General features: G+C 38.4%; 2 protein-coding genes across 12 annotated transcripts in view; one reads left to right on the forward strand and one right to left on the reverse strand.

Annotated features, from left to right (window-relative positions):
• The first annotated feature begins 240 nt into the window (after window positions 1-240).
• On the forward strand, window positions 241-10,790 carry rad23aa (RAD23 homolog A, nucleotide excision repair protein a). Of its 2 annotated transcripts, none has more exons than XM_041816782.1 (9): window positions 241-491; window positions 1,415-1,576; window positions 1,728-1,936; window positions 3,892-3,935; window positions 4,665-4,792; window positions 5,775-5,862; window positions 8,324-8,457; window positions 10,239-10,400; window positions 10,529-10,790. In XM_041816782.1, the coding sequence occupies exons 1-9, from the start codon at window positions 426-428 to the stop codon at window positions 10,640-10,642; spliced, it is 1,107 nt and encodes a 368-aa protein (XP_041672716.1). In that variant the 5' UTR covers window positions 241-425; the 3' UTR covers window positions 10,643-10,790. The 2 variants fall into 2 exon arrangements, with proteins under 2 accessions (XP_041672716.1, XP_041672717.1); XM_041816783.1 differs by having other exon boundaries at window positions 242-491; window positions 8,327-8,457.
• A 5,694-nt stretch (window positions 10,791-16,484) lies between these two features.
• The window catches only part of nfixb (nuclear factor I/Xb), a 192,497-nt gene continuing 185,176 nt past the window's right edge, over window positions 16,485-23,805 (reverse strand). For all 10 annotated transcript variants that reach the window (XM_041777897.1, XM_041777900.1, XM_041777903.1 and 7 more), the window contains one exon: window positions 16,485-22,311. The gene's annotated coding sequence lies outside the window, so the exon portion shown is untranslated. The remainder of the gene's footprint in view (window positions 22,312-23,805) is intronic.

Below are 23,805 nucleotides of genomic sequence, written 5' to 3' on the forward strand. Positions count from 1 at the left end.
ATGGCTATCTTGAAAATAATCACGTTACATAGGCTATTTGAACACTGAATATCTACCTGTTTTACAGTAACAACAGATATGTTAACATGGTGATTTGATTAATGACACTATTGTCTAAAAAATGCTATTTAAAATGTGTAAAAATCGGATGAGTCAACCGAAACCCGCTTAAACAAACCTGTAAAACTGTCTGCTGTAGTCGCGTAGTTCTGCACGAGATCTCGTCCCTTCCAGCGGAGCTTTTCTCGCTGCACAACCAACTTGTCACCAAAGATGGCGATTTGCTGAGTGCTCATGGATACACACATTTCTCTGCTAGTTGCTATCTTCACAGAAACTCCAACTTTGAAAACAGATTAAGTGCTTTAACGAGCAATTATTTTTCCATTTGAACCACACCTGGCACCGCGTCAGCCACCGCTACCATGCAGATCACGCTAAAAACACTGCAGCAGCAGACTATTCAAATTGAGATAGATCCCGAAAAAACGGTGAGTGGCTATTAGCTAACTTGCTAACTTTAGCTAAGAGTACTAGCTTTAGGACATATGCCGTTACTTTGCATGAAAACACAATAGGAGTTTTGGATATTTCTAATAAAAGAACGATTCATGTAGTTTCTGCCGGATGTGTCTCACTAATAGCAAGTGATACTAGAGGGTAACATATATGAAACGGGAGCTAAACAACGCAAACCCTGACTAGCAAACGCTAGCTAGATGGCTAACTGGACTGCCCCTTTATCAGAGTCATTGTGAGGCGCCTTTTATCGAGTTTTCATCATTTATATGTTTTTGTTGGTTGAATTGTAAATGTAGGTCATCTGTTATAGCTCACGTGAATGGGCTTTCAATGGTATAAAGCACAGGATAAACCAAAGCTGTCCGAAAGGCTATGTTTGCTATTGCTAATGCTTATGACACTGCCAATTATCATTAGCCGTATTGGCCATGCACTGAGAAGCTGGCTAAGTTTGTTAGCATGTTCACATTTTAACAGTTAGCTGACAAGGCCTACCTACAATAAATATTGAAAAGTTAGTCGACGTGGTGTTTTACTTAATTTACGTTGCTTACTGAGAACATCTTGTAGGATAGTCTAATGCAGGCACTAGCATGCAGTGTGATACACTTACTCTTTCATCAGACCTGCTTGTGCATTTATGTACACAGTCTCCCGAATCTAAGGGGCTTATCTGTCATTTTATCACACTCTTGGATTCAGAATGTTTTTTGTTATTAAATGCATTGTAGATTATTGGGATCCTGTGACTTGAATCTCAGAGATCATGAGTTGAATGAAAGACCTTCTCACTTAGAGTAAGGATATTAATGTGAATGAATAAAAGCTGTAGAAGAATAACAAGAAGTGCTGGCATGTTGATGTGATGGAATATGACCTCCCTCTATTTCAGGTGAAAGCCTTGAAAGAGAAGATAGAAGCAGAAAGAGGGAAAGACAACTTTCCTGTATCAGGGCAGAAGCTTATATACGCTGGAAAAATCCTGCAAGATGACACGCCTATTAAGGAATATAAAATTGATGAAAAGAGTTTTGTTGTAGTGATGGTGTCAAAGGTGAGACCTTGTGATAGTATGTTCAAATTATATTGTTGATTTATAACTTAAATTCTTTACTAAACTACTTTCCAACATTTAAAGATTATATGTTAATGCTTTACAATAAAGTTGTTTAGCTAACAGCACCTTTTTTTCAAACTGACAAAAGGCAAAGCCAGCAGCTGCTGCCTCGCCTCCAGTCTCAGAATCACCCAAGCCCCCTGTACAGGACTCTGGCTCCACGTCAACAGCTGCCCCAGCCACAACCCCAGCTTCAGCCCCCACCCCGACTCCAGCAGCTGTCCCCATTCCGCCTGAGGAGGCCAAAGAGGAGCCAAGTGCCGTAGCCACAGAACAACAACAACAACAGCCAGCCAGGTAGAATCCATCTGTTAAACAAAGCATAATGCTTCTCAAAACCTTTGAAATACTCAGGTATGTCTGAAAGTAACAATGGGAAAAATGTTTGCATTTTGTTGACACCATATGTAAAATTTTCCAGGAAAAAAAAATCACAAAATTGACCCTAAACTTTTGGTGTCATTTTTATACTTGGAACTACAGATAAGTTTTAACGATAGTTAAAACTTTGTATCACCACTAACATGATGTGGTAGGTACTACTAGGGCTGGACAGTGTGGACCAAAAATCATATCTTGTCATTTTTATCTGATTGGAGATAAATACTAAGCTTTTCAGTTTCCACAGTACTTTTATTTGGAAGGTTAGACTAGGGCAGGGACACAAAACAGCCTCAGCATGATCAATATTATCATTGTTTCCCTGAGGTTTGTCTGTCAGGGATGTAGGATGATCTTTCCTTCATCAATGAGACAAGCTCTTTGAGACAGCATAGTAGGCAGCTCTCTCTTTGTAAAAATCCATCCATCTAAAACTATAAATGTAAACCAATAATTATCCATCTAGATCACCAGAAAGAGGGGTTTTTCTTTAATGGGATCAAAATCAGCATTTTGAAGAAATGGATTAGTTGGTCAACACCATCCATACCATTTTTGCCCTATGAGAGCAGCATGCTCAGCAGTTAGTCAGCAGTTGAATCAAAATCATCTTGGTTTCGTAAATGTTTACTTCCAAAAAGAAGACTGATAAAATATAGGATAAGAAAATGAAATGGCTGTAGCGTCTTTAGGTAAGAGGCTTAGCCAAAATTCATATCCTGGCACTGTCATAGACCACTGGGTCCCAATCTGGGGTCTGGCACCAGGGGATGCCAAAGATCTTTGGGAGGGGGCACTTAGGTACATGTAGGGGGGCTCCATAATAATCTATGGCTTGTTACAATTATAACGATTAACTTTGGGAAAACGAAAGTACATGTTTGTCTGTATGTCTAATATGTCTGATTTTTTTAAAGCCAAGGTGGTACTAGATGAAGAGCTGTTTAGGAGCTGAAAGAATTTGCTCTTATTGCTTTGCTGAAACAAAGAATCTGGACCAGTAAATAGAGCTGGGATTCCCATACCTAGCTGATGGATTTTTTTTTTTTGTGTAGCTGCTAGTTATCACTGTTTGTAGCTACATCAGTATTGCAAACAAGGCAATAGATCTGACTTCAGCCTCCTTCTATGAGACTTTTTCGAAGTAAACATCATTGACATTTGTCACCATCCGTCCTGACTTCACTTGTTCAGTGTGAGCACTCATGTCATGGCTGACCATCTAAACATACAGTGTGAGCACAGGAATCATAAATGTTGGTGTTACTTTGTAAACCATTTAGTCACACAGTGTGAGCTGACATTCCACCTCGACTCTTGTAGAATAGTCTTAAAATTGCAGAGTGTATGTCTAGCTGTAGTCTTAAGTCTTTGCATACAGGTAATGTACAGATTGGTGTATGCAACAACTTCCAGTTGCAAAGCAATGTTTGAGCTGTTTTATTTGAGCCAAAGATCCAAGGATAGACTATGATTTTTAACTTGAAGTTACTTTACTTAATGCGTTTAATACAATGTCGATTTGTTTTTAAGATCAGGACTTTAGAAAAAAAAATATATATCCTATGTATTCCATGGAATACACAAAATATATTAAATGACTTCTACAATCCCATGGATTCAGAGGAATTATAGCATCAGCTTTCTATATTATCTTAGAAATTATTTATTTATAAAAGCAGTAGGGTATTGTGATGGAAAATACCACACAGAATATAGTATCTATGAAACTGTATTGTACAACTGGACAGTTTAAGTTCATTTTTCAACCACGTGTATGGCTTTGCTCAGCCTTGTCTCTTTAACTTTAACTTACAACAATAATGCATTGATTGTCTAATTTGTTTCCTCTCCATCTTTATGTTTTGTAGCTTCAGCAGTGGGAGTCAAGGCCTGGATGCCTCCTCAGCACTTGGTAGGTTGCAGATGGCTTCAGGCCAGGCTTGCATCATAAGCTGCACAAAAGGTTTTTTGATCCCATTCAGCTGCAATTGTCTTAGTGTAGTTGTTTGGCTATTATATCAGTGTTGCTAAATGTGAATCGTACATTTATCAATGTTGCCTTATGGTTAATACTACAGCAGTGCATCCTTGTGTTAAACTTAGGTTACACTCTGTGTTACAGTTACTGCTCTAAGTAAGGAACTTAACAGGCTGCATTGAGATACATTCTGCTTCTATATTTAGATTGTGATTTTAAAAAAGCAAGCTACTCTTTATTGTTATTACATGGAAAGCATTAGGCATGCTAGTTTGGTCTACTCATAGGTTATTCACTCATTCTGAGAGAAATGTAAAAGACTAAGAGTCAGACTGCTCAATTAGCTCACATTTTATGTAGATTTTTCAGAGGACGAGCCATCCTTTCGTTGGGATTTAAGATTTACTTCTTTCCTACAGTTTTCTTTTTTGAATATGGACCATCTCATCTGCTTTAAAGCATAACAGTACATTAAACTCCTTTATGTCAGGCCTTTTGAGTTTCTTCTTCTGAAAGTTAGACACATCCAACCAAAACATTCTTGAATAAATACAGTCAAAGAAAACATGGGTGATACCCTCTTGTTCTAGACCACAAAATCACATGCAAAACCTATATCCGTAACCTTATCATCTGTGATGTGGGTGTGTGATGTTTTTTCAGTGACGGGAGCCGATTATGAGGCCATGCTGACAGAGATCATGTGTATGGGCTATGAAAGAGAGAGAGTGGTGGCTGCGCTAAGGGCCAGTTTCAACAACCCCCACAGAGCGGTGGAGTACCTTCTTAATGTGAGTCACAAACACCGTTTAGTCATTCCTACCAGTAGATATGCACACATGCTGAATAATATCACCTAAAAAATCTATTTTGTGTTTTGTTTTGAAAACTTTGGCTAACCTCCCATATTGACATTAGACTGGTGATTGGATAGACATTCTATTTTTTACCATTTTATTTATTCATCCAAGCTCCTCATAAAGTTTATGCCCATTAATATAATTAAATAATTTTTATTTTTGCTTCTTGTTATAAAAAAAAATCTTGTTCCATTTTTATCCAGACTAATTTTTGCCTATTTTTTTCTGCTGCAATGTTAAAGAAAGTTCTTACATGCTGGCATTGTATTTAATGAGGAGCAACTTCGGCCTTGTTTGTTCCTTCTCCCAAAAAATAGGGTAAAGAAGTCACATTTTGGGGGGAAAAACCTAATACATATTTGATTTGAATTAATGTGAGCTGTTCTACTTTTGAGTTTGGTTCTGTTGTGAGTAATCAATGATGACACATGCACCCTTCTTCCTGACAACAAATTTCAAATGGAGGAAATACTGCAAAATGTTTGTATTTTTTAAAATCTAACCTATTGATAAAAATGATATGGTAGCCAAATGTATCATAATCATCCTAAAATAATGTAAAACAGTTGTAATTGTATGGCCCTACAAACTGCAGTGTTGAAATGACTCAGAATCTCAATATAAACCCAGCCTGAAACAGCCTTCATACATGAGGAGCTTTTGTACTAACTTGCTATAGCTTTACCTCAATGCTTCTAATAAAAGGGCAGCATTAAAATTTATTGAGGTGGCATCAGCTGTCTATCCATTCTATCAAGGATCAAACAAAAGGAGCCCAAAGTAAACATATTGAATAATATAAAAAACAGATTGATAACCTTTCAAAAGTTTTGAACTCACCAGGTTTCTTTGTCTGCACGCAGTGATTGTTGGCTTAAATGTATGATTGACAATTGTTTTATTATGTTTCAAGGGTATTCCCAGCAGCCCAGTCCAAGAGAGTAATCCACCGGTGCAGGCCCCCACATCTGGACCCGCAGAAGCCCCATCTCTAGCAGAGGGTGAGGCATGCAACCCACTTAGGTCCAAAAATATACAAAGTCAACATTAATTTGTCTGTTTCTCCCTTTTATGTGAAAGCAACTCCCAGGAATGGCATGGTACAACTGCCCTGGAAATGTTTCATTTCTTTCATACAAATCAGAAAAGGAAGATTCTTATTCTCAACTGGTATCCATGCATTTGGATAAACAGGCTCATCAGTAATCTGGACTTTGATGGGGAATGTGAGAGGACTAATACTGATCATTTAAGTGGGTCACTGCTGCTGGGCCTGGACCCATTTACAGAACAAGAAGGGTTAAAAACTGCTGTAGCCACACCAACAGGCTGTGACTCATCGTATGACTCATTAGTCACCAAATGCTTTTGTACTTGGCAATAATAACCTACCAACACACATAAGTATGTCAGGAACTTGTGCATGAAAAAACATTAGCAGCAACATTTTGATCCGTGGTTTGATTCCTGGCTTCTACATTTCTTATGTGCAAGAATCCTTTAGGCACAGAACTCCAAGATGTCCAGTTGCCATCTGCGTGTGATTGTGAGGAAGTGTGATAAGATTTTGTTGATAAAGCTTAGGATGGCTTTAACAACTGATCAGTTAGTTGAGTTCAGAATTTAGCGAAATGTTAAGACATTCCTCAATATTTAAAACTCAAATTCTTTCTGAATCTTACATGGATGTCATTCTTCTGTATTTATCTTGAATTTCACATTTTCTGATGTGTGTTAAGCTTTGAACCAGTTTTAAACTTGACAGTAATGAGCCATTTTAGATATTAGTGTTTATGTGCAAGTTGTGCATATGATGATATGCAGCTGACAACACAGCAAGCAATGCCATTTTATGATCTAGTTTATATTTTCATTAAATCCCTTTAAAAGTTACCAAATCAATTGCAATGTATTTATTTCTAATAGTGCTGTCAATTGATTAAAAAAAAATCAAGTTAATCACATCACTGTGCTGTGATTAATCACGATTACTCACAATATTTCTTTAGTTTTAGTCATTTTTAGATTTTTAAACTTTCTTATTATCAAGTGTTTATTTTCATTATTTTAACTTTATGTACTGCACTTTGAAAGTGCTTTTTACTAAAAATGTATTTTTCTTCTTATTATTATTATTATCTATAAATGAACATTTAAAATACTACCATTTAGTTGTATTTTTGGTTGAGATAAATTAGTTCAAGTATGGTGTTTAAATGAAGAAATATTAGACCAACTAGAGTTTTTAAACTTATTTGTGATTTGTAAATCAGAGTGTCTTAATTCACCGAGCAATGATATTTATAAACTGCAAACAAGCCCAGAAGACAAACACATCAGGTACAAAATAACTTCTGCTGTAAAGTGAATGATCAGGTGTGCTGTTACCCCGAGGTAGCTGAAGCTGCTGACTGATGTCCAGTGGTCTCTTGTCAGTGTAATAAATGTAGCTCGGGCCAGCTGCTCCACAGCAGTTGCCTTTATAGCTGTCATACCAGTCACAGATTCTTGTGACAGTAGTTCTTGTAGATGTTCTGTGGTACGGGTCATCTGAGGCGACCCGGATGATGTCTTGAAGCCCCTTGTCATCAACGATGTCAATGGTCTGCAGTCTCTGGCCGGTGTAGCTTGGCGTTATGGCTTGATTCATGTCTTCGCAAGCGTCTTTGCTAGCATTAGCAACATTAGCTATCATAGCTTGATCCCGTGTTGTTGTTAGCGTCTTTGCTAGCATTAGCAACATTAGCTATCATAGCTTGATCCCGTGTTGTTGTTAGCGTCTTTGCTAAAATTAGAAAAGATGCGTTTTGCCCAGAGATGGTACCTCAGACTCGTTGTACTTCGGAGTAAAGACGGTTCACAACTGCAGTTTGTACACACAACTTTTGTTTCATCCAGACTTCCATTTGGCAGCTTTTTGAATTGAAATTTGCCATGAAGCAGACGTGGGTCTGTCTCCTCACTCATCACTGCTGGCTGTGTTTGACCCGCCTTTAACCTTTTCACCCCAGGGATGTAAACATCCGCGCAGGAGGACCACGGGAGGAAGCTGTGGTGAAACTTAGTCATATGATTAAATTGCATTATTATTTTTTTTAACGTGTTAAGCTTTCCAGATTAATCACGAGTGTTAACGCGTTTATATTAACAGGCCTAATTTCTAAGTGTATTGAGGCCTCTATATAGTTTCCCCCTTTGAAAATAAGTTGATTTGTCAGATCTACATTGTTTACATCAGTCTTTACTTTGATATTGTTGGTAACCTTGACACAATGCCCCCTCGCATTCTGAATTGGAAAGCCAAAAATATAGGGACTCTCTGAGCGCTTAAATTTAATTTCTAGTCAAACATAGAACACCTGAGATATGGCTTTGTAAGCTACTTCTCAAAAAGTTGTGCTAGTAGTTGGAAGAGTTAATTGTTTTACTCTCTTGGTAATGCTTATTATTGTTAAATGTCAGCAGGAGAGAACCCACTTGCATTCCTGAGAACCCAGCCTCAGTTTCTGGACATGAGACAGGCCATCCAGCAGAACCCTGCCCTGCTGCCAGCTCTGCTTCAGCAGCTCGGCCGGGAGAATCCTCAGCTTCTACAGGTAATACAGCCAGCAACACAGCCTGACTATTCAAACCCTGTTTTATTTCCTCTCAAACTTGCATAGTGTTTTTTTGCAACATTCACTTTTGATAAAAAATGGAATTCCACAAGATAATCTGAGGAAATTATGCAACGTGAAATAAGACTGTTGGAAATTGAAACGATACATTTTTGAAAACAATTGTGACGTGTGCATTTAATGCTAAGAGCTTGTCCACATGGAATAGAAAACGGTCCTTTTCTTTATATTTTAAAAAAAATTCCATAAATATGGCACTGTTTCAATAAATGTCCACGTAAGCATAAACCCATTGAAAATGCCCAAAAAATGCTGTCGTATGTATCTAAATGACGCTGTAATACACCAAGAAAAGAGAAGACGATTATGGAGAAAGCTCATCCAGTACCTTTCTCTTATCCCAAATTTTATCCTGGCTGCCCTTCTGGTTTCACTCTGCAGTGGATCTAAGAACATATGGCGTATGCTGTTTTTCATGACCATTATTGCTCCTTTGGTAGTAGAGGAGCAGGAGATTTTGCTATAAGAGCCATAAGCTTAGTAGCTTCTGCAGCTGAAACACAATCCTGTAATCTGCCAGTGTTGTTGTTGGTTGGGTTATCCCTTGCAGGTAACAGGGCTCATGATCGTTTCACAAAAAAATGAGTTAAAATACAGATTTGTATCCTGCTTTCAAAAAGTATTTTTGGGGTCCCAAATCACTTGTTCCAATGTGCTAACAAAATCTTTTGGGGATACTCCTAGACTTGTCTTCGTGTGGACAGCCCCTAAAGTTTCTTTGTTTTATTAGGGCACCATTTTAGGAACAATGTTGCAAAGCTTCTTATGGTTTAAAATCAGTACCTGGATCTGTGTGTTTTTTTTAAGTTCAGACACTACATCGAAAGAGCTTAAAATAAATTAATGAAAAAAGTAAGACTGAATCCACTTCATGAGCAAAGTCAGACCTTTGGTCCTCATGTTCACAGGCATTATGTCCTTGGCTAAATAAAACTAATGGTTGCCATGTTTATATCATGTCCATAGCTAAATAATGAGCAGTAAAAGCTTTTTTTTTGTAGTTTTGAGTGCATCAACTGCTTGCTTTGATAATGCATCGTCTTTTCTGAATTCAAAATAATCCAAAAAAGCAGAGACTTCTCATTTTCACCACAGTCTTTGTGTTACACATTTCCATGGGTCTTTGCTGTCCATCATACTAACTCGTCTCTGTCATACCTCCGTCAAAATATATATTCTTCCTTGGTGCTCTTGATGTAGGGCATGTCCAGACTAGTCCTACTAAATGTCATTATTGAGTCAGCATCTCTACTTGACTGCATATAAACGTATTATCCGATTGCATTCAGTTACTCAGGGATATATTTGTTAGCAGAAACCTTATCTGATTGGTCAGATGATGCATGTTGACTGAGATCATTGTTAATGCATAAAATGTGTTTTTATTAATTCAGTGTGTCTGTAATGATTAATACATTGCACATGAGGTCAGTTCTTAAGTCCTACTAGATAATTTAACAAACATTGTTTGTGAGCTGTATCAAACTATGATAGATTGATTTAAGCACCTTGAATTCCATACTTGCTCCTCATAACAGTCAGTTCTCCCTGGATTCAAGTTTGTAACAAACTTGCAACAAAAAGTTGAAGCATCATGTATTTGCCTGCCATTGAAAAGTCTGTGATGGGCGAGTTAAATTCTGGTGCGAAAATCCCAAATGTAACTCTGAAACAATACAGCGTGTCTGCATCTCCTGTAGCAAATCAGTCAACATCAGGAGCTGTTCATCCAGATGTTGAATGAGCCGGTGGGAGAAGGAGTAGATGCGCCAGAGGTTGGAGAGATGGGGGCAGCAGGAGATGAGGGCGCACCTGTCAACTACATCCAGGTTACACCTCAGGAGAAGGAAGCCATCGAAAGGGTTAGTGACAAATGAAGGAAAAATAAATGTTTCTTTTTTTGTTAAAATAAGAGATTTAAAAGATTAGATTTGGTTGTCTTAAACCTTCTGTGTAACTCCCACACTCATCTCTTTTCCTGTCTGAACAGTTAAAAGCGTTGGGTTTTCCTGAGGCTCTGGTGATTCAGGCCTACTTTGCCTGCGAGAAGAACGAGAACCTGGCAGCAAACTTTCTCCTCAACCAGGGACAGGACGATGACTGAGCAGCAGAGATCACTGCCCTCCTGCTCCTCCCTCCTACACCTCCCCTCTTCAGCTCAGCATAAAGACTGCACCCCTGATTACTGTACAGCCACCAACCTCAGCTCTGCCCAACAGGAGGGGAGGAGAGGGGAGAGCCAGCAGGGGGGGTGCCAGTGGGTGGGTGGGTTGGGGTGGGATTGAGGACTGGGTTGGTTAGCTCATGGTGGGGTTCCAAGTACACAAAGTGGAGGTTGTGTCCAAGAAGATGGGGGAGAGTGGAGAGTGCATAAGAATGATAAAATCCACGTGAATTCCAATGGAATGTGTGGGGTTTGTCTTTGGGAGATCTATACTTTGATTTTAGGCGCGCTTTGTGAACATTAGGGAGGGGATGCAGGAGAATGGGGATGGGGGATTTGTGACGATTGTGAGTGCTTGTGTCTGCGTGTGCGAGTACATGTCTGTGTGCCTGTGCAGATGGATGCGAAAGCTGAAAAAGTAATCAATTTGCATTCTCTAAGTTTGTTAATGCTGTAGCTGGACTGTATGGAAGCACATTGTCCTCACTGCACTGCGACAACATTATCAGTGTGTAACTGCTTGTATGTACCTGTAAGAAACATGTCCAAGAATGAATTTGGCAGTTTAGACTGGACCTTGCTGCCCTTCTGTATTTGCCTGACATCACGTCGCTTGGTTTCTATCAGTCCATTTGGGATAAAATGGAAACTAAACCGACGCATAAATTTCAGATTGTTTTCTTGACTTCGTTCCACACTTATACGTTGGCTGCACAGATTCAAGCCGATCAGAGTCCTTGTGAAAGCCATGTTTGCCTTCAAGGATAGTCAGTTGATCTTTCATGCTAACAGCTTTTGTGCTGATTAACACTACACATAAAAATCTGTTTTAAAATTTAATCTTGATTTTCTTAAATTATGTTTTTTTTTTTTTAAGATTATCCATCCATCTGCTCTTATGAAATAAAAATAGGAAAATAAGGTTAAGTCATACCTCACTGTAAATCAGTAAAGATGGTATGTTTATTGCTTCATTGCTTTAGGACTTTAAAGACACTAGTGGAAAAATTGAGAAGCATCCATCTTCAGTTTTAGAGTCATTATAACTGTATTTTCCAAGGTGTACGTATAAACTAACTACAAAGAGACAAAGCAGTTATGAAAGACAAAGTTGCAGCAAAAGATAGAGGAACAGACAACAAAGACATGAAACACCCTCAAAGAGGCACAAAAAGGTTTAAAGAAATCAAATCTGATTACTGAGAGACAAAACCACTTTAAGAGAAAGGACAAGATACAAATGTGCTGTCGGTTGTCACTTTACGTCCTTTTTGGTTTAAATGTCACGTACCAGGAAAGGAGGAAAAGGGTCTGTTATGAAGGGGTAAAAATGGCAGCCAATCAATACTCTAGTTTCATATTAGAAAAGTGAAAGTAGTTTATAAGTCATTCATTTTATACACTGAATAATGTATATAACTTCACAATATACAGTTATTTCTTGGCAAGACCCAGGGTTTTAAAGGTCAGTCAAATCCCATTTTTTACTTATTTTACAAACGTGCCCCTTCTTTAACTGGTCACTCGGTCTGTTATACCTGTGTTTTGTATCTTTAGTTTGAATAGAGAGAACAAATCCAGGGAATGCAAACTGAGTTTATGTACAGGCTACTTTATGCACACGGAGGCATCGTTACACAACAGAGAAAGTTTTTTTCTGGAAGGAGTTAATCTAATCTGTCACCATCACACTGTATGTCCAGATGGGCCATTGTCAACAACAGATTATGGTATCATGAAGCTTCTTGTTATAATTACTGGCCTGGTTGTGGTGTGCGAGGTGGGGATGTGTTGCAATTGTTTGTTTTGACTGACAAGGTTCTCCATAAACAACAACTGTAAAGAAACAAACCTCTTCAGTCTCATTTTGTGAAGTAAGTTTCTTTTTTTCCTTTTTTAAACAGAAATCTGTCCTAAAACATCAACATAAACTTAGACCATTTTTTGTTTTATTACACATCAGAAGCATCATAGAGGCTGTGTATTATTTGTACCTCATGACCACAAACAATTATTTTTTACATATAGTCATAACATGCAGACTAAACACCCAAAGCAACATTAGTGGCCCTCTAGTGGGTGAGGCCTGCATTACTACTCTTAGATGAGAAGCAGGGAGGTACTGGGGTCTTACATGTGTGAAACATAAGCACCTGGGATATTTTTGAGTTGCTTTTGTTTAATCTCACCAACCTAGCTATACATAAACCAAACTAAATTATTTTAAAATTTTAAACAATTCTTGTGTCAACAAAATGAAAAAGTCCAGCTTAAACCCCACTCTTTCAGAGGTCCTTATAAATCAAAAAGTTATTATCCTGAACCTTATGTTAGATAATTATTTTATCGCTTGTTTTCATTTGTGAAATGCCTCTCCTGCAAACTATTTACCAGTGCTCAGCTGTTTTAAGTTTTTCCAGATAAAACCCACTGCTGCGATCAGCAATATTTCACGAGTTCGTGGGTAAATCCAGCTGACAAATAGCAACATTAACATTAATTTCTAGTTTGTGTCTGTCCTCCAAGTAAACATGTTTTTTCCGAAGTTGTTAAGTCTTCATGCGCTCCTTTGGAAAATATTCTACCTGTTGCCGAGGATGTCTGTCTTCTTGTTTGGTGGTACAACGTTGGTGTCCAGTGGGTCATTTAGGGTATTTGGCTTGGAAAATCTACCCTCTGCAGCTAGTAAAACCAAGTGGACCTTATTTATAACATTTTTCAGGGCCTTAACATGGACAAAAACTCAATAAAGTCAAAACATTCAACACCGAAATGAGTATTGCCAAATGCCTCCAAAGTGCCCCCTAAATATATTTTTTAAAGTTGTGTAGGCATATGTACTGTATCATGTTCAGAGCTACAATAACCTCCCAAACGGCTATATTCTGAACTCAGCTGGTAGTCCATTGTTGGGTTTGAAATCATGAACTCGGGTGTACTTCCTTAACTGATCAACTTTAAAATTAGTAGAAAGCAAGCAGAGACATTGATGATTAAATCTGTTCTACTTGTGTACAAAACTCATAATGCAAAGTAGGGGCAAGCCCTTTTATTTGCATGTTTAGTAGTGAAACAGGAAGTGGTTTGTACATTGACTATAGATTAGTTTTCTCTTGAATGAATAAACTGACCAGACCTGAGTTTTGAACAAAGAAACCAGATGTGAACTAGAAAAGAAATTACAGAGCTATAAGGTAAAGAAGCAAGCTTGGAAACTGGAAAGTAGAAAATTAGGAATCAAGTAAGGACACAAGGATTCCAGCCAGGAAACAAGCTAGTGAATAAGGAAATAACCTTGGACGAAAAAGAACAGGAGCCAGAAAACTGGGAAACAAGGCCAAGAGCTAGAAAACTATGAAACAGGCAAGGAAATGTGCATGAAAGTAAAGTATGGTACAAAGAAATAAGCCAGTAAACCAGGACACAAGCTAGAAAGGTTTTAAATTAACAAAGGAAGTGAACTACGACAAGGAGCTTGAAAATTAGGGAACAAGCTAGATCACTAGAAAAGGTTTAACTTGGAACGTAGAAAACTTTTGTGTTTTACTGTTAAATTAAAGGTTCTTTAGGCCATCTAATCCAGCATTACACATTAATATCTGCATTACATTGAATTTCCTTGTCAGGTGTTAAAAATGAAAAATATCCAAACCTGAAAGTCACAGCACCTCTCTCTGACTACAGGAAATTACTGATCCTAAAGTAAATAACAGTTCCTGTCCTGCTGGTCAAATGCCACCCGTATTTGATCAGACCTTTACCATGCTTTAGTAAGTAACCTTAGTTCTACATCTAAAGCTTACAGCATTAAATGCATTGTTTGCCATGAAAAAAGAACTATTAAAAGCATATGGAGTACTTGTTCTGTACCAGACGTGCCCAGTGAGGGTTTTTGGCAAGAATAAGCACTGTGGAAAATGTGTTATGGCCTTTACAGGGTTATATGTGCATTCCTATCAGAAAGTTGTGAGGGCCAATTAGTTTTCCTTTTAATTAATTAATTAATTTATTTATTTTGCTTTCGTGGTTCATTCTTGTATTGTCAATCTGTTTGATCCATTCTTATGAGTGCAGCTGTGTTTTTACTTCAGGGGCCTTTTTTCAGGGATGAAGAACTTTAAAAGAAAAAACAGTGAATTAACACTTAACGTAGTATCAAGAGTCCAACAGATTTTATTTGACACCTCGAAAGGTCTCTGAAAAAGATTTTAGTGTTAAAAGTAAAAGGTAACATTTTCCGAATACACACAAAAATAAGCTGGAGATCCTTTGATCACTTGAAAAGCAACTACAAGTCAGTGGTACCTTTGGTGAAATGCAGCTTATGAAGGAAATTATGTCACAAAGTGCATCCAGTTTGAATCCATTATTAGGTCATTGATGAACTTGCTTGTGACACCACATTGTTGAGAAAATCTAAGTATCATTCATGAACTGTGCTCCTAGTTGCTTTCAGTTGAGTATCATCATTAAAATCTTCTACAGGTGCATCTAAAAATGATCATGCAAAGGTTCATTTTTGTTCATATTTGTGATTTAATTCAAAAAATGAAACTTCCATATTTTCTAGATTCATCACTAACCTTGAAATATTTCAAGACTTTTGTTTTAATATTAAAGATTAGGCCTTAAAGCTCATATAAATAAATAAGGCACTATCTCAAAATACACAAAAAAGATTTCATGAAACAGAACTGTAGATTCAGTTTCTGGTAGTTTTGGCTTGACTGTAGATAGTCACCAAGTCCTGTTAGAAAAGGAAATCAATATCCAAGTGCTTTTAAGCAGATGGAAGCAAGACAGGCTCTAAAATGTAATAGTAGACTAGTTGACAGCATTGACTCTGTAAATATCCACTTGCACTTGTGAATTAGATAAGTGGTAAAACATTAGTGTCAGTGTAACGTTAGATTTGTGCTAGTCCACTGAACACATTATCTAGAGGCCATTTCAAAACGTCGTTTTATTTTTATCCCTCCAAGACTTCAACCTCGTTCATGGATAAGTGGACAATCTCCCATTGCTCCACCCACTGAGTACCAGTTTGTGTTCCTGTACAGAGAACAGTCTGCAGACAACCTTGTAGTCCTCAGAGAAACACAGATGTGTTCATGCAACATTCATGCTGATGTTGAATTGATGCAAAATGTGGGATCACAAACTTACCTGATGTTAAAGAGTGCTAGAGATGATGTGGAAAGTAAGTCCTGACTGCTTCATTTGCACTGCCAGTGCTCATGACTTCAGTGTCAGGGTGCTCTTGCTATTGTAAGGTAATCAAAACTGACTTGTTCTTCTCAGGATACTGTTTGTTAGGTGTGTTTAAATAAATCTGTGTATTTCTTTCCATTATTTAAGGAAATATCACCAAGAAAACTTGAAAAAGAATCCTGTCCAGCTACAAACAGAAACTTGGCCCTTGACCACTTCGTCTGAAACCTACACCATGATTTTTTTTTTTTTATACAATCTATGGGGTTAAAATGACCATGGAAATAGAATTTTTGCAAATTGCTTTGCTCTTAATACAGACACATTAATCTTAATTTTGGCCCACTGAATATCCATCTTAAAACCCCTCACAGTTGTTTTAAATATTTAATGTTTCAGTTGTTGATACTCCATTTTCACAGTGAAAGTTCCTTCCGTATATAAATAACAAGCAACCTGCTCTAGCTGATGAGTACTGTACTGTCTTAACACTTCCCATGTACCTGTTTGACTGACAGCTACTTGTCCATAGCAGTAATGGCACAATAATAAACACAATGTACAGGCATGATACAGTCAAGAACATCCTTTTATTCAATCAAGTAAAGGGGTTGCTCTTTTCAAACTGTTTTTTATTATTATTATGGAAAAGAAACTGTAATTAACACATGCATTTCACCATGGGCTCTGGGGGGTGTGTCTGAGGATGGGATGCTGCTTTGAGGGAGAAAGAAGAGGGGTAGGAGGAGAAGGAGCACTCATGGCAGGAGGAAATGCAGGACTCAGGCGAGGGGTATGCTGGCCAGTCTACATGTCGCTACACATGACCCAACTTCTTACTAAACGTGTTAAAAGGAAAAACAGGCGGACGGTTTTGCCACAGGGTGTGACTGGGCTCTTTGTATGAAGAAAGGGAGACAACACAGATACACAGACATACACATTCTGCTCCCTGCAGCCTGTTAGTCACTATTATGGCTTCTCAGGTGTGCCTTTTACTTGTCAAGGTCAGATTGATAATACTGCTGCTGGCTTAATGAAAAGTAAAATGACATTCAGTTTGTGTTTTTTTCAGATCTAACATCTATAACCAGTTGGTTTTACTGGTGGAATTTTCTCTCTCTTTTTTTTTTTTTTTTTTTTTTTTTTTTTTAAACATTTTTGATCAGTTTTTGGAAGCAAACCACTTTGGTCACATCTTTCATACACAATGATTTAGAGCATTAGTGATTTCATGAGCAACATCTCTTAATGATTTTTCTAAATTTGAGCCTTTCAGTCTCCAAAGTGGAGAACCAGTCCGCTTATAAGGTGCTTGAGTCATTTTCAGTTTTTTTTTTTTTTAAATAGCTGGTCTCATTCAACCACTAGAAAGGTGCATATTTGAACGTCTCGATGCAGCATCTTTATGTTGCCTAAGATACGCAGTAACAACGATTAAAATAAAAAAATTAAAAAGCAAATCCAAATTCAGTTATAAAAAAATAAATAGGTAAAAACAAGGATCACAAACAAGTCTGCCTATACTAGCAGTCCTTCTGGTCATCTCCCCTCGCCGAAGTCCAAATCCCCCAAATTCTCCCTCTGTCTGATTTTTCTGTCCACTTGCAGGAGTTTTTCGTTTTTATCTCCTGAGCCAGCACCCTGCCTTCAGCACAGCCCAGAGCCCCATGGTGTAACTTGTTCACTTACATTAGCTGTTGAATGGAGAAGCTGAAGAAGATGGGTATGGAAATACAATGTGAAGCGTACAGACAAGAATAACATGTGAGCTAACTGCATTCTGCTCAGACAAAAAAATCTTAGCGTATTCTTTTTTTTTCTTTTTCAGAGAGAGGGAGAAAGGGGGGGGGGGGGGGGGGTACGCGGCTACAGACTACTCCAGTGTCCAAGGTAGACAGAAGACAAGATACAGAGGAAAGAAGCAAGACAGATTTTTTTTCTTTTTTTATGCTTTTCATATTATTCAACAATAAAAAGAGGAACTAAATCACACCGATTTCCTTTAGTACTATGTATACTGCTTTAAAAAGCTCAGAGAAGAGGAAGAGAAAGATATAGAAGTATGAAGGAGGGGACTTTTTTTCTTTTGAGATGGGCACTCAGGATTACAAGATGGAATCTGTGAACAAAAGGCACTTTTTAGGGACAACCTTTAAGATGCTCTGAGTCTATAACACTACATCACCAAACAAATATTTATAATCATTTACAGTGGGAGGTGGGAATTCAGGGGGGGATGAGGGGGGATTGGGTTCACTTGAATTAATGACAGCAGACCAGCTGAGCAGAAGAGGCTGCTTATTTCCTCTCACTGACTTACATCCCACCAAAACTCAACAAACATCTTCAATGGCAGTTTTTTTTTTGTATTAAATGGGAATCCATTCTTGTGCATCTCCCAAACTGGGGAAGATCTTGTCTTTGTCCCACATCAGCATCACATGTGTTGGATACAAGATGGTACAGTCTGGAAATATTTGCAGGTCAAACGTTTTTTTTTCCTTATGACTGTTCTTATGCTATGTTGTAAAGGTTGGGGGGGAAAAATGCCTTTTGTCACGACAACCTTTTCATTCAATGAACCCCTCCCCCCTCGCTAAATACAAAAAGAGAAATAGAATAATGCATGTTTCCTAAAATTTGCTTTTTATGATAACACTTAATTTTGTTTATTATTATTTATGTATAATAGAGATTGAATGTACTTTATTCTTTGTGAAAGCACCAGTTTTCATAGTGATATATATTTTATGAGTTGCAAAATTGTTCCTTCAGCCCTCCCACATTCTGAAAACAAATCATTAGAAATGAAGTTTTTCTTTTTTCTTAAAAAAGTCACAAAAGGAAAAAAAAAAATTAAAAACCATTTCCGAAAAACTTACTTACAAAGACTGGGATTACTTTTTACTTGCCGTGCTCTTATTTAGAGTCCCAGAGCATGTGGACTTGAAACAAAAATAAAAACACAGAGGGTTTTCTCTCTTTTGTTGTGATACCCTCTAACAAATGCTAACAACAAACACAATTCCTCTACCAAGGCATTGCACATGGCTCAATCAACATACATCATTTAGTTTCAAGAACAATACTTCCCATCAAAACAAGAAAGAAAACAATAAAACCTAACCTGTTTTTGAAAACCTCAACTACATTATCATCACTGTGTAGATTTCTACGGTTCTGTTTGCGGTGGATTTTGTCATGTTGGTTGTTTAATGCGAGTGGGTTCAGAGGCTGGTACTTGAGCTCTAATCATCTGTTTTTGAGATGCATCCTATGACTGTGCGATGTACGCCATGCTTCAAAAAATAACTAGACTGCCACAGAGCTTATCTTGCAAAAAAAAGTATATATCTATAAATATATATGTGTATTATATATAAAGATGCTTGCGATTATCTAGTGAGCTGTCACCATTTTTTCCTCTCCTGACATAAATTTTTCACCATTCATTATAGCTTATATGTGAGAAAAAAGAACCTGAATTCATGTTTGACAAATTGCATAATGGGAATACAGAGGCACTTCCATAGATTAGAAAAGAAATCACCTTAGCCATCATTAACGTCTTTCTCAGTAGAGCTAATTCTCTCTACAAAGCTGATGAGATGGTCGCCAGTCAGTTGGCCAACTATGTTGTGTTTCCCTGCAGTGAAGAACCTGGCCAGGCAGTCCAGTTATTTTGTGAGGTTGGGTGAGTGGTTTTAAATTTTGACAGGAGATAACTGAATCAGTCAGAAGATGTACGGGCGAATGATCTAAAAAACGATTAAAAGCTTAAAGGCCTCCTCAGATTGTCTATTTTTAAGACTTCCCTTTGATTTCAGTCGTGCACAGGGGACATACTTGTACGAGTTTGTGTGTTTAAGAAGTGGCGGTCTGTGCTCTGCTAGAAGGGTGTTTCCATCACAGTGATACTTCCACTGATTTGAAACACTACCTGGTGGTCCATCTACTTTTATGTAAAACAAACTCACAAGGTTGGCTGGCATGATTGTTTTAGTGCAGTTTTGATCATTAAGGGCTCCTTGACTCACGAGAGGGGAGTGCTGGTGTGTGTAATGTGTGTTTAAGGGTGGGTTTACCATAGCAACTAATATCCTTTACCCGATCCTGTGCACAAAGACAAAACAGGGCACATGGGTGATCCTCCTACTGCTGGCCTTAGAGGCCCTCTCTTCCTCTCAGAAAACAGCCAGATATGTCACATATTCATTTTGCTCCACAGTGTGGCTCTCTCTGCTCTTGGAGCAGCAGCCCGTCTGGGAGTGTAAACAACAGGGTAAACTATAGGGAGACAGAAAGAAGAGCTACTCTCTCTTTACTCTGGGTCCCATCTTCAGCAACCTTCGCTCCTCAGCTCTGTTCCTCTATCACTCATAAATCACCACCACCAGTCACCAGCTGTTCCACGGTTAAACAGCAGATATGGCTAGCTTCTTTGTCAAGTAAGTGCTCAGAAAATAAGCTTCCTGTGATTGTCAAACCCTTCATTTTGTGGTCATAAAGTATATTTCATCTGGCACTACGAACAAATAACCCATGTTAAAATCTGACACTTTAGGAAATAGACATATTCACTGTTTTGCTCAGAGTTGGAAAAGAAGGTTGATTTCTGATTGATGCTAAACACAAAGCTAACACAAGCAGCCAATTCACTTAGCCTTGCAACAACACTGGAAATGGAGGGAAGAATGAGAGTCAAAATATCAACAAAATCTGCCAACCAGCAGGCTGTGTCTAATTAGTCTTCAGTTCTCAGAAAAAAACACACTTTTTTGCACACTTGAAACAACACATTTTTAAGACGTATTACATGATTAACTGTAGGGATGTTAGTTTGTTATTTTTGTGTCTGTACAGATCTTAATGTTAAATTAAGCTGTCTAGGCTAAAGCTCAGCATGCAGACATTAGAGCTTTAACATTCTTCTTATCCAACTCTCAACAACAAGTGAAACATATTTCCCTAAATGACTAACTTTACTTAAAAGGTTTTGCATGTACTACTGGACCAAGGTCAGCTAACCACCCTGTTTACTCCGCTTCAACATCCCACCTCCCGCTGTGTTTCTCTTTAAGGTGCTGTCATTCAAATACAAAACAATTACAAAATAGTACAAATCCAAAAAGGAATAAAGTCAAATAAGAGAACACACAAGAGATAACAAAATAATTCAGCTAAATTACATGAGGGCAAAGGGGAACCTGTATCTGCTGTCTAAAGTCGTGACAACTGTCAGTAATGATGCACTCACAATGAAATTTTCACTTTGTGAGCATGTGTGATGTTTGTACATCTAATCAAATAGGTAGCAAAAGTTCACTGGACTTACTGTGTGCATGAAAAAATAACACAACACCACCATCTATGACTATTACAATCTAAAAGGTCTGACTGGGTAACTGTGTTACCACTGGTACACATTGTGTACATGCTGTGGTCATGGCACAGATAGCATGATCTTTTGTTTGTGAGGTGCTAGGGGTGTGTGTGAGAATAAGTGGAGGCCAATGATTTGTCAAACTGAAGTTTAGGGGTTGAGGTTACATAAAGGCATCTTGTACCTCTGTGTTTCTGCTTAAAAACTCAATAGACAAGTGTGGTTTAACTCCCATGCCTTTTGGGTAAATAGTGCACATCATTTAGATTAGTGTTAATTGATTCAGCTTCTAGTGCAACCTTTTAAAACGTAACTTTTGGCATGGTCTCTCTGTAGTTAGTAGTAGGGTAAGGGGTCTTTGTAGAGTCATTTAGAGGGACGGAAACAATGGTTGAATAGATTTGTTTTGGTGATGACAGACATCACAGGAGCATGGACTGCAGCTTTCAATGGAAACCAAATTGGGCATTTCTTTGATCAGACTGTGGATTTTTTATGGGTGAAGCTTTGGAGCTGAAACATTAAATCTGTGTTTTTCTTTTTTGGTGGACAGTTGATTTTCTTAGCCATTCGTTTACACAACATGTCCTCATGATGTAGGAGAAGTCTACCACTTCTCCTTCCTCAGGTTCCTCCTGTGTTACTGCTGTGTTGTGCTGGTTTCAGGAGAAATGCCTGCTCACTGCATTTTGTCCCCTCACAACTTCCTTATCCTGGCATCCTCTTGTCCATCCATTCATCTTTCCATCTATCCATCTTTGCTCCAAACGGGTCCTCCCTCTGACTGGGTAAATGAATCCAGAGTTCCTCTGTAAGCATAATGCTGCTGGAAATTTCCTACGTTGCTTGGTTGGTTATATTTTGGATCAGGTGAGACGTTCTGTCAGGGCCGGTCGGTGGGTTGGTTCGAGGACAGATATCCTGTGGGCTGTTTCTCTGTTTTCTAATTCCGATTGTAAAGAAAGTATTCTAGTTGCTGGTTTGTACACAGATCTTGTCAGAGGAACCAAGACTGAAAAAGAGAAAAAAAGGGGAAAGAGGAGAGGAAACATCAAGTTAGAGTGGGAATCTGTGAAAAATGTATTCACAAGTGGTTATAAAAGAGAGCAAAACGCCATTGAATTTGATTTTATTAGCTTTTCACAGATAGATAAAAATCCAACTCTGAGCATGGCTTTAACCCTGCATTATTCTTTATCAAGAAAAGAAAGGGAGAAAAGCCCAGGCTCATATTTCATCAAACTAGTCAGTTTTTTGGGTTCTGTTCAGCCAAAAATGCAGCACTACTGTTATATCAAACATTAAAAAATATACACATAATAAAGATAAATGATTGACTTGAACTTAAAGTTTTAAGAGTGCAGACCAAACATTGAAAGTTTGGTATTCCATGAAAGCAACAGGTATTTTTAGATATGGTTACACACAAAGAGCAGGGTTTGAGAGGGACTCTGTCTTACATAGGTTGCCACTGGGAAGATTTTGTACATCCTGTGAACAAGAGTTCAATTGAAGAGACTACTGGTGATTTTGGTTCTGGCTGTACAAGCACCTGTTTGTATTTAACAGACTTGTACCTTTAGGACAGAAACAGAATAATCTGTACAAAAGATGACCCAGTGAGAGAGAAAACGCACTGATGGGCCATTTATGTGATACACCTGAATAATCCAATGTGTTAATTTCATTCATTCTAACCTCATATAGCAATGCTTCATTATCTTTAAAAATAACTGAATTGTATAACACAGTTGCTGAGAGATTTCAGTCTTGATCAAACAAATAAGACTTTCAAAGAAATATCTTAGAAATAACTGTCAAAGTTCCAAACTGATAATTTTTGGTTAAAAGAGGGAGAACACTGGTCTAGGCCACCAGCCCAGCTATTACCATCAATTCTCTCCATTTTTGGAGTCAAGACAGTACATCTTTAAATTGGCTGAGCAGTGAAGGGCTCATAATGGCCAAGCAGCAGCAGGGGGGTAGCAGTCTGGCGCTCCCTGTCACTTGCACCATCTCCATGTTGGGTTTCTTCGGCTCGGTGGGAGTAGGGAGCAGAAATGGGTCACTGTCCCTGTTGTTGGCTGCCCTGCTTGGCCTGCAGGATCTGGCACTGTGGACTCTTGCGCCAACATTCTGAAAGTCAAGCCTTGGAAACTACTCTGAGCCTCCAGGGATGCAAGCTTTTGTTTGGTTTGACTCTAACAGGTCGCATGAATACTCCCCTTCTGCCTCCTGCACTTCTCTGCTACTCTACTCCCCTGGGCACTGTCCCAGCAGGCCTTGGGTATTGTGACTTCTCCCTTATTAGTTACTCTACTTCTCTCTTTTTCTCCTTTTCTGTGTGTGCTCCTACAAGCACACAATCCATCTATCTCCTGTGAACACTCCCACTAAATCCTTGGCAGCAGACAGTGACCACCCTCTTTTCTTCCCAGTCCCCCCCTGAAGCAACCTCTTCTCAAATTCAAGTTCAGCTAACTATGACATCATGTCTGGTTGCTGG

This window comes from Cheilinus undulatus, linkage group 21, assembly GCF_018320785.1.
Source record: "Cheilinus undulatus linkage group 21, ASM1832078v1, whole genome shotgun sequence".
In the NCBI taxonomy this organism is placed as follows: Eukaryota; Metazoa; Chordata; class Actinopteri; order Labriformes; family Labridae; genus Cheilinus; species Cheilinus undulatus.

What these genes read in the sequence shown, in the direction of transcription:
- rad23aa (XM_041816782.1), top strand. Translation starts at nt 426, where the DNA reads ATGCAGATCACGCTAAAAACACTGCAGCAGCAGACTATTCAAATTGAG. An exon ending in TTGTAGTGATGGTGTCAAAG is followed by an intron (nt 1,577 to 1,727) that starts GTGAGACCTTGT and finishes AACTGACAAAAG; the next exon opens with GCAAAGCCAGCAGCTGCTGC. An exon ending in AGCCCCATCTCTAGCAGAGG is followed by an intron (nt 5,863 to 8,323) that starts GTGAGGCATGCA and finishes GTTAAATGTCAG; the next exon opens with CAGGAGAGAACCCACTTGCA.